The sequence below is a fragment of the Equus asinus genome, chromosome 6, assembly GCF_041296235.1.
Source record: "Equus asinus isolate D_3611 breed Donkey chromosome 6, EquAss-T2T_v2, whole genome shotgun sequence".
Classification (NCBI taxonomy): Eukaryota; Metazoa; Chordata; class Mammalia; order Perissodactyla; family Equidae; genus Equus; species Equus asinus.
In genome coordinates this window covers 47863747-47874800 of record NC_091795.1, presented here as the reverse complement: position 1 = coordinate 47874800, position 11054 = coordinate 47863747, and the positions used below count along the sequence as shown (strand labels likewise).

Here is an 11054-nt window from a genome sequence, read left to right as displayed (position 1 = left end):
CTGACTCGAGCACGGAGGAAACAGTATTATACAGCACACGCATTAGTCTGATCGTTGCCAATTAGGAAAGGTGTGCTGCTTTCCCACCTCTACCACAGATGAATTAACAAAATGTTGATCAATGAAGCCATTTCAAATGGTTTTCAGGGAAGGATCAGAGATAACAGGCTAGATAGGGTAACATTCTAAACTTGTTTTCCATACAGTTAAATCTCCCTGAACCGTTAAGCCTGGTTAAATCCCTACACAGCACAGAAGGCTCTCTAGGTCATTGATTGGGTATATTATCTGGAAAGCATATTGGATGCTGCTCTAAGCTAGGTCTGCAATGCCCTGCTTGCACACACAAATGGCCATTTTGAGTATAATGCAAGGTTCTATTTCCCTTTAACCATAAGAATTAAAACTTATCACCATACAGTTTGATATTACTTCCAATAAGTACAATATTTATTAAACATATCTTCAGTTGTTTTGTTACATAGTGTGCAACAAATTACAATATTCTGCAGCCACAAATTATATGCAGAGTATGAAGAAACTATTAATCAGATAGTGTAATCTTTCCGTTTATAACTCTACAAGGAAGAACTAGCAAATCAGATCTTACATATAACATCTCACTAAACTTTATGCATGGAAAGTGACAGACACTGGTTGTGCTGTTTGATACAAAATGGCTGAACTTCATCTTCAGAAGACTAAACCTGACGTCTAAACATGCCAATATAAACATCAAAACAAAATATATTCTAACCAACCACGGGAAACAGTCTGGTATCAGGAAAGCAACAAAGATTACACACATTATTTTATAAACCAGCACACAAAGGTTTAAAACAGTTCTGAAAATGAAGTTAGCTGTCTTGAGTCAAGGGAATAAAAAAAAAGTCAGTATTGACCATTTACAATCTCTGACCTTTGTGGAGACGGTAAGAATCTGTTGTAGTGCAGCTACATACAGTACAATTCAGGCAATTTTGTTTTCACTTGGGTTCAGATTGCAAATTCATTGCTGTGAGAAAAGGATGGAGGCAAATCTTAGCAGCAACCTCCACCTGACTGCTTGACCGGAGTGCTCTGAATTTTAACGTTGGACTTCTCTGCACCGCCAGCTGTTGCTCCAGGACCCATTCGCTTTTTAATCTCAGCTGCCATGGTCATGAAAGACTGTTCTACATTCGTTGCATTCTTAGCACTGGTTTCCAAAAATGGAATTCCAAGGGAATCAGCAAATTCCTAAGAGAATAATAAGGCACAATTAACACTGAAAAATCTTTTTCACTTAGTACATTTCTATCACCTGAAATGGGGGGTGAGGAAGGACTAAGTTTACCGAGTCTAAACAGAGACTACGTGAATTGTCACTGTCAGAGTGTTCTAGTGCACATATTTTAAATACCCATATTCTAGGTGCACATATTTTAGATACTCCATAGCCATACATAATGCAGGTCAACACCTTCAATTCAGTTTGAGCATCAAACTTTAAACATACCTTTGCTGTCGTGTAGTCTACCACCTTCTTTGTGGTCAGATCACATTTGTTCCCTACCAACAACTTGTTGACGTTTTCACTGGCATAACGATCTATTTCCTGCAGCCACTGTTTAACATTATTGAAGGACTCCTAAGAAAACGGACATTTTTAAGAACGCTAATACAATTCTGGACACACGCTCTAATGAAGCAAGTGATAAACAGAAGTGTCTTTCTTGACCTACGAAGAGCTAGTGAGACAACTAACTACAAAATAATAACTATAGTGCTGTGAAAGAAGTGCACTGATACATTAAAATGACTACATAAATGAACAAGAAATCAGAATTTGAAGGCTTGAGGATGCAAATACCTTATCTGAGAGAGAAAGAGCTCAGTATTAAACTATGGCTCAGGCAAATCCAATTGTATGGAAATATGCAATTTAAATGCACTATAAAACCTGGGTTTTGAAATTTGATACAATTTTGGTTTATGAATAAGATGGCCTACTCAGTGTTAACTACTAGAGATATCAAAAGATATTAAATGAATGGGTCCCAAGATGCTTGTTTTCTTTCCCACAGTCATATTTCAGGGAGGAAAATTTTCATTTTTAAATATTTCATGGCAATGACTTAAGATTTTTGAAATTAGCATTTTTTTTCTCCTGTTGATATCAGTCACCCAGTACTTCTAAATCGCACTGAATCTGAAGTCTATGATTCTAGTTATTTCCTAATTAGCTATGATTTCACAGTTGAGGTGAAATTTAACATTTGCTCTAAGAAAAATAAATTGTAAATTTCAAAATTTCTTTTTTTTTTAAAGATTGGCACCTGAGCTAACATTTGTTGCCAATCTTTTCTTCTTCTTCTTCTCCCCAAAGCCCCCCAGTACACAGTTGTATATTCTAGTTGTGAGTGCCTCTGGTTGTGCGATGTGGGACGCCACCTCAGCATGGTCTGATAAGCAGTGCCAGGTCTGTGCCCAGGATCCGAACCAGCAAAACCCTGGGCTGCTAAAGCGGAGCTCAAAGACTTAACCACTCGGCTATGGGGTCGGCTCCCTATTCTTTTCTCTGATGGGAAAAAAAAAAGGACCCTGAAATTTTGTAAGTTGCTGATCAAAAGAACAGTTATGACCCTTGGACCACATTCTTCACACTATCTCTATATCCCCCTACACCTTCTCTCAACAGCTAATCTTCAGATATTCACTGTCGTCTTAAAATCTTCCTTGAGCTTATTTTATTTCTGAACCACATCCTCTACAGGCAGAGACCCCTAATCCCGCTTTTGGCAATTCTGTCAGGTCTAATTACTAGGCAAAGTCCTGTTAATACGTAACACCAAGAACACAGTATAAACCAAACTACCCCACAGTTCCCTATGAACTCTTGCCAAAATAATCAGTTATTTAGTTGACAATAAATATATCAGAGTCCCTTGAAAGCAAGTGTAAAACCAATTACTAAATTTTCTATTTATTAAAGGAAAATAGTAAGAAATTTTGGTTGACCAGTTCATTAAACCTTCAAATGACGGGAGAGGAGAAAAGTAACAATGTTCTTGTTTTAAAAAGATTATTGCAGGGCTGGCCTAGTGGCTCACTGTTTGGGTTCACATGCTCCACTTCAGTGGTCTGGGCATGGACCTACACACTGCTGCTAAAGCCATGCTGTGGCAGCATCCCACATACAAAAATAGAGGAAGACTGGCACAGATGTTAGCTCAGCGACAATCTTCGTCAAGCAAAAAGAGGAAGATTGGCAACAGATGTTAGCTCAGGGCCAATATTCCTCACCAAAAAAAAAAAAAAAATTATTGCTTTGAAACAAATTTTTTTAATGTAATTCACTTATCTGGGGGTGGACAAAGTTTTCTGCCATATAAATAATACTGATGGCTTATATGCAAAGTAAAAGAATGTGATATTTATCAAATAGTAACTTCCTACTTTGTTACTATAACACAATTTCCTCCTGGAACTTACCTGATCTGTCACATCATACACAACTATGATGCCATGGGCTCCTCTGTAATAACTGGAGGTGATTGTTCGAAATCTTTCTTGGCCTGCTGTGTCCCACTATTATAAAACAATCAAGAAACCCAAACAACTCCATTAACATAGAGTGGGGGGGGGAGGCAGGAGTAGGGAGAATAGTTTAGTTTACATAGTTATGGAGACTGTCAGGATTTGATATGGAAACATTAGCCCTCAGCACTCACACTACTAAACTGCATGGTAATGACACCAATCTTATAGGCTCTCTGATATCAGGAACTATGTCATACTTTTCATATTCCCTACAGCTCTTAGCACCGTGTGAGGCATGCAGTATGAAGCCGAGATGGGCTGACTTGATTAGGAAAGCTACCGGCTGAACGTCCCTTTAACACAGTACACTCTCACACGTAAGACAAAACCACTTGCTGGCTCACTTTACCATCCTGGAAAGCACTGAAAGAACCTAATTCAGGTAACTACCAGTCAAGACGGCACTTCAGCCATCTCAGGAAGGTGGTATTTTAATCCTAGGGAAAACAATGTAAAGATGATTCCAAATACTTTTATAAAACTCATTTTAAAAGCAACCTATCTTCAACTATTTAGGCTCAAACACCAAAAACAAATGCTTACATTGTTACATTAAACTTCTGGGTTTTAAAAACTAATTATTAAAAATATCAAGAGGAAAACTCAATTGTTAGATTTTAAAAGCCTTGGTTTTAACAAAGGAAATGAGAATTTTGTTTAAATTGCTCCTAGACAATGGCTTCTTCTTAAAAAAAAATTTGTATAATTAGAATAGCTACCGACCTCACTTTAAAAGATACTGGTAAAAGGTAACATCTTGATTGATTGGGAAGTAACAGAATGGTTATTTAATGGTTACCACAAAAGAAAAAAAGAAATGGATTTGAAGCCTACAACAAGTAGAGATTAAGGTGCAACAGCTCTTAGCGGGAGCCAATTGTAAAGTTTTGGAGTATACCTGTGAACTTAACATTGCTCCCCACTAATGTCTTAAATGGCCAAAAAAAAAAAAAAAAAAGGTTCAGTTTCACTCGATGAAATCACTTCCTTTTCTAAGACCCAGTCAACACATAACTGTTAAAAACAAGTTGCAATTTTGGGGAAATCTGAATATAGACCAGTTATTAGATAATATTAAGGCATTAGGGTCTATTTTCTTAGATGTGATCATTTACACTGTAAAACAGATGCATACTGAAGTATTTTTGAAGTAAAATATCATGTCTGTAATTTACATACTCCAGGAAAAAAAGTAATGAAACAAATAAAGTAAAATGTTAATAATCGTTAATCTAAAACAAATAAAAACAAGGCAACACAGCTTCATTACCTTTTTTGTCCAAAGTACTAGCCTGAGAGCTTACAAGACTATTTAGATCTGACGTACCAGTAAGGCGCCTCAAAGGCTTTCAGGATATCCTTGGAGAAACATGGCTTTGGAGTCAAGGCGACCTGACTTCAAAACATCAAATCTAGGTTCCCGATTACTTAACACTAGGGGGAGTCATCCAAAAGTTTACTCACCTATAAATCCTAGATATCACTCACCTTATAAAATTACTAAACTGTTTAAATGAACTAATGTTTGTAAAATGCCTAGCACAGCGCTGATTATAGAAGCTGCTCAAGAAAATATTCCCTTCTCCACCTACCTCCTTCACAAAGATAGCACAAGGAAGAAACTGTTTCTGAATTAGTATTAATTAACTGAATTAGTACTAATTAATTGCCGACTAAGCAATTACCTCCAAAGAGTAAAATTTCTGACATCTCCTTGCCGCTCTGAAAACTCTCCTGACTCTACATCCTAACAGTACCTTTCTCTGTAATTGATTACCCTTTGTTTATAACCCTCATTACCCCTCATAATCACAGGATAACTGATTTTCCTGTTTGTCTCTCCCGCTGAAATAGGATCTCCTGTGGGGCTATGTTTCATTCATCTCTGTAACCTCAAATCTATCTGAGCTCCTCATGTAATATAAGCATTTCCATAAATACTTCATCAACAATCACAGAAAGAGTGCTTCCATGGCATGGGACTGGACTCCACACCCACCCTGCCCTGATCAATGTTTTGTAATCACTAACTCTGATACAAAGATCCAGATGGCACAATGAAGAGGAAAAGCTGAAAGAACAATTAAAATATAGATCAGCATGATCATTTTGAAAGACGCAGAAAACTTGGAAAGATAACTCAAGCCAAGCAAGATGAAATGTAATGAAGTTATCAAAGTAAAATCTTGCATTTAGATTTAAAAACACTAGTCACAAAGTATACAATAAGACTTTTTTTCTTTTAAAAACAAACCAAAAACCTCAAGATCCAAACTAGTAAGTAATATGGCCACTGAGACAGCAAATGCAGTAAACTCAGGCTTTCTTCGTCCTTGAATGGATTAATGATGAGAAAAGAAGTCCAACAGGGAAAGAAAAGAACGTCATAGTCCAAATCAAGAGAGGATTTACCTCTCTCATGTAGTCCTCACTGGCTGGACTATACCTCATATTTGATTTTAGGAATCACATTTTAATAAAAGGCACTTAAAAATTGAAAGAGTAACCCAAATTGTAAAAGATTCTGAAAACACGCTTCCAGAAAGTTATGACTGACTTAAGAGGCAGAAGGTTGTGATATGATCACTCTATAAAGGGCAAGCTGCCAACAGAAAAGGAATTAATCTCATTCGGGCAGCTCCAAAAGGCAGAGGAATGACAGACAGAAGTTAAAGGAAACTGGCTTCAGCTCAATATAAAGAATTAACAATCAGAGGTTATTTATAAATGAAACTAGCTGCTTTGAAAAGTGATGAACTTCCCAAAAATGTTCAAAAAAAGGCACTACATACGAAAAGGAAATTCCTACTGAAGATGGAATGAAGACTGAGTGAGTGACCTCTAAGATCCCTTTCAGACGTAGCAAAGTATCAATATATGAATATTTCACAAATATACACCCAAATTGTATGGAGACAAATGATCATTTCCCCTCACTAGTTAGATTAGAGGCTTGGGTGTATCTTTCTGAAATATTCTTTATGATGCCAAGCAGAAAGTTGGCACTCTGCATGTAATGGGAAAAATCAATATAGAAGGTAATGTGTTCACTGGCTGAAATTATTTCAAGCTATTTCTGGTAACTATATCCTTGCAAGTCCTAATTTGGAGTGTCAAGTGTATTCACTTGTATCAAAATCCACAATTCGTTTGTAATGTACCTTTTCTTTTCCTCATCAGTAACATAAATACGAAAGGGAGAAACTAAAAAAAGTAACCTATCAAACATCCATTCATCTGGGTATGTCATATCATCAGTAACATTTGTATACTGCCCAAAAGTTTACAAAGGGCTTCCACATACATTATCGTATACACATAGAACTGCAAGATTTGGTTCTCACAATTACTTTATGAGTTAGTAAATCATGTATCATCATACTCACTTTAGAGAGAAGAAACTGAGTCTCAGGAAAAAGGCTGAAGTAAGTTAAACTGACAACTCTGTAACTAATAAATACCCGAAGGAAGACAACAAATCCAAGTTTTCTGACTTGAAATCCAGAATTACATCCCAGTTTAGTGTGTTATCTGTTACATGAAAAGGTCACTGATTTTCTGTTACCTCATACTGAAAGCTGACTCTAAAAGATACCCAGAGATTGATTTTTTTAAAGACGATAGATATGTCCACACTGGTAGTACCCAGGCCCATATTAGAGTGATACTTCTGAACTACTACAATAGCCTGTTTTTAATTTGGGGTTGGGGATGTAAGGATGGAAAGGGAACTAGAATGGCACAGGGACACAAAATATTGAAGACAGAGAGCTGTGGGTCACTCGGTTCTGCTAGTAACTGTAGGCAAGTCATTAAATCTCTTGGCATCCATTTTCTGAGCTGTAAAAAACATGTTAGAAAAGCTAAACTCCTTTCCAATAAAATTCTATGTTACTACAGAATTGGTACATACTATTTAATACATACAACAAACTAAATAAAAACTCTTCAACTAAACCACGTATCAAGAACCTCTTGCTGGGTTGCTTTTAATGTTCCACAGTATTCAGCACAATAAAAGACATACAAAAAATGCTAAATATACTTTTCCTATAAGAAAAGGTAAACTTCAACTTAGACCACCACCAACCCCCACCCCGCCCCAATAAAAGCACAAGAAAAAAAGCTGGGACCAAGTTTGACTTAAAACATGTATTTCTCTGCTTTATGAACAGAAAATTCAATGAGGAAGGTAATTTTAGACAAATCATTTTTCTACCACTCTATCAAAGATGGATGATTCTTAAGATAGTTTAATCTTGTTAACAGACTTGAAAGTAACAATATATTCTAAATTTATCAAAATAATTTCCAAAAAAATGTCTAGTCCAAAATTACTTACTATCTGAAGCTTGATTGTTTTCCCATCTAACTCTATAGTTCTTATTTTGAAATCCACACCAATTGTGCTGATGTAGCTTTCTGTATATGTATCATCCTGAGGAAGAAAATAGTTAATGATTAAAATTAATATTCAATAGAGTAAATATTATGCTTTTATCTACAAAGTTGATAAACAAAGTTTCTAAGGCATAACACATTAAGAGGCATTCCACCCTGCTCCAGTACTCAGTTTATGTTCTGATTACAAAGCACCATTTAACCGCAGTTTCTTCTTAAGATTTTTCCAATAGCTATTTTTTAATTTTTCCAAACATCTCTTGACAAATTCTTTACATACATCACACAGCAAAAGGTTTTATATTTTCAATAATTATGAATGATTTTTCTAATTGCTAATCAGTGAAACTTTTGATCCTCTGCTCCGCCCCCACATCTAATTTATTCACCACAAAGCAATGATAATGTCACTCTCCTGGATTTTTTTAGAAGTCAATTTTATTTTCCAGTTGACTTTTTAAAATTGAGATATAATTCACATAAAATTCACCCTTTTAAAGTACACAATTCAGTGGTTTTTAGTATATTCACAAGGTTGTGCAACCATCACCATATTTAATCCCAGAACATTTTTGTCACCCCAAAAGGACACCCTGTACCCAGCTGGCAGTCACTCTCCACTTCCTCCTCTCCCCTTAGACCCTGGAAACTGCTAATCTACTTTCTGTCTCTATGGATTTGCCTATTCCGGACATTTCATATGAATGGAGTCACATAATATGTGGCCTTTTGTGCTTGGTTTCTTTCTCAGCATAAAGTTTTCAAGGTTCACTCATGTTATAGCAGGTATCAGTAGTTCATTCCTTTTGATGGCTGAATAATATCCATTCTTCAGTTGATGGACATCTGGGTTGTTTCTACTTTTTGGCTATTATGAATAATGCTGCTATGAACATTTGTATACAAGTTTTTGTGTGAACAATGTTTAACCCAATGTTAAACTTTTAAAATTACACCTGTTTTTCTCTAGTAGCTGTTATGACATTTTACTCAGAATGGAGACAAAACTTTTTTTTTTCCTTTAAGTGAAAATGTTTGTGAAAAGATGTGAACAGAGAGATCAGGCTACCCAAATCACTGAACACTCTTAGCAAGCACAAAGTACCACCTAGGATGTATGCTGCCAACAAAGATGGACCTAAATCTAATCAAACTGAAATCCAGTAAGACAGTACTGTCAAACAGATTTCTTTGATGATGGAAAGGTTCTGTAAACTGTGCTAGTCAATACAGTAGCCACTGGCTCCATGGAGCTAGTGAGAAGGAGGAACTGAAGTTTTAATTTTATTCAACTTTAATTAACTTAAATTTAAACAGCTACATGGGGCTAGCAGCTACCATAAGGACAGCACAGCTCTGGGGCTTACTTCCAATTACAGAAAAATGAGGATAAAGGAACAAGTTAAAAGACACTACAAGGAAGCAAAGTGACAAATCTAAAATGTTGGACAATCTACAGGACAACTGCCCCAGTTTCTGCAAAAAGCAAATGACATGAAAAATTCATAAATAAAAAAGTGGGAGGTTGGAAAAATTGTAGATTAACAGAGTAAGCAGCAAAACAACCAAATGGAATGTGTGGACCATGTCTGAATCCTGATTCAAATTAACTGTAATCCTGTTTGAATCCTGATCCAAATCAACCAATGCACGTCTGAGAAGATCAGGGAAATTTATTTATTTTGTAAGTTGATAATGGTGTTATTTTCTAAGAAAATGTCCAGCTTTAGAAATGCACATTATAGTATAGAGGGGGAAAATGACACGTTTGGGATCTGCATTACAGCACTCCCAAAGAAGAGAAGGGGAAAAAAGGGTTAAATGAAGCCAGTGTGTGCAAGTCTTGATAATGCTGAATCTGATGTGAACATGGAGAATTAAAACAAAAAAGGTCTCTTAAAAAAAACTGTAAAATGTGATCAGAGAGAATTCCAAGTGGCTAGAGGTAGCTATGTTGACTTACCCTCTTCATATATTCACATTTATGCACATATAGAATCACTGGGTAAAAGGATATCTATTTTTAAAGCACTGAATGCAATTTACAAACTGGTCCTCACCATTACTAGGTACTCATTTTTTAAAAATTTTATTTATTTTTAATTGAGTGTCTAATAAGTAGCAGGTATTACAGAAAGTGGATAGAGAACAAAATGAATGCAATAAACATTCATTTAGCACTTCTACATGCCAAGTGCTTTGTTAGAAATACTGAACTCTTATAAATCCCTAAATTACCCTTACTTGCATGCCTCTGAGCCACTGCATTTGCTATTCCTTTTGTTCAAATTATTAGTGTATCTTTCTGCATACTCCTGTCAGGGATGGGGAAATTACCCCTGCTACCCTTCTTGTGTTCTCATGGCCGGACTAATAATAAAACTGACACAAGACCAGAATAACAGGAGAAAAATCCAGTTTAATACACACATATTGGAGATCATGGAGAGATGACGCTTGGAGAGTGAACAAAGCAGCAATGTTTATATCTTTTACACACAGAAACAATAAATTTGTGAGGAATGACAGGACACAGACACTTAGATTTGAGGTATGCAATTAGTGAGGATCTCAAGCGGAGTTTTGGCTTGAGGTAGTATTGAGCAAAGTTTGTTCATATAGACTTTTCAGCCCTGAGTCCCTGACTCTGGGGATAAAGATGCAGGGAGAACACCTTTCACAGGGGAGATTTACTTCCTGCTTTCAGCAGGAACAGAGACAGGAGGGTGGGAATGCCCTTTTTGCTTCTCAAGTATTGGAGATGCTGCTAAGCTCACAATGGTGAATTAAAATTCTCCCTTAAAAGCTTGAATTTTATTATAGTTCGCAAATGCTGTCAGATATTTTCCTTGAAGTGACAGTTTCGGTTCATTTGAGAAAATGTTTGCCCAATACCCAAGTCTACATAATAGTTTGTCTGTCAGTTGTTCTTTCAAGTAAAAAAAATGGTGTTCAATGAAAAAAGCAGCTAGTTCAGCTCGCAACTCAAACTACACAAGTATTTTTCTTTTCCTCAAGACAACCAACACACTCTAGTATGTAGTAAAGGTGTTTATGCACACTCCTCATTT

General features: G+C 36.2%; 1 protein-coding gene across 1 annotated transcript in view; it reads right to left on the bottom strand.

The window, feature by feature from the left end:
- Nucleotides 1–421: 421 nt before the first annotated feature.
- The window catches only part of RAB1A (RAB1A, member RAS oncogene family), a 28688-nt gene continuing 18055 nt past the window's right edge, over nt 422–11054 (bottom strand). The window contains exons 3-6 of the mRNA XM_044772588.2: nt 7925–8020; nt 3475–3570; nt 1499–1630; nt 422–1239 (exon numbers count right to left, since the gene is read on the bottom strand). Coding sequence (XP_044628523.1) covers nt 1042–1239; nt 1499–1630; nt 3475–3570; nt 7925–8020 — 522 coding nt within the window. The 3' untranslated portion in view covers nt 422–1041. The remainder of the gene's footprint in view (nt 1240–1498; nt 1631–3474; nt 3571–7924; nt 8021–11054) is intronic.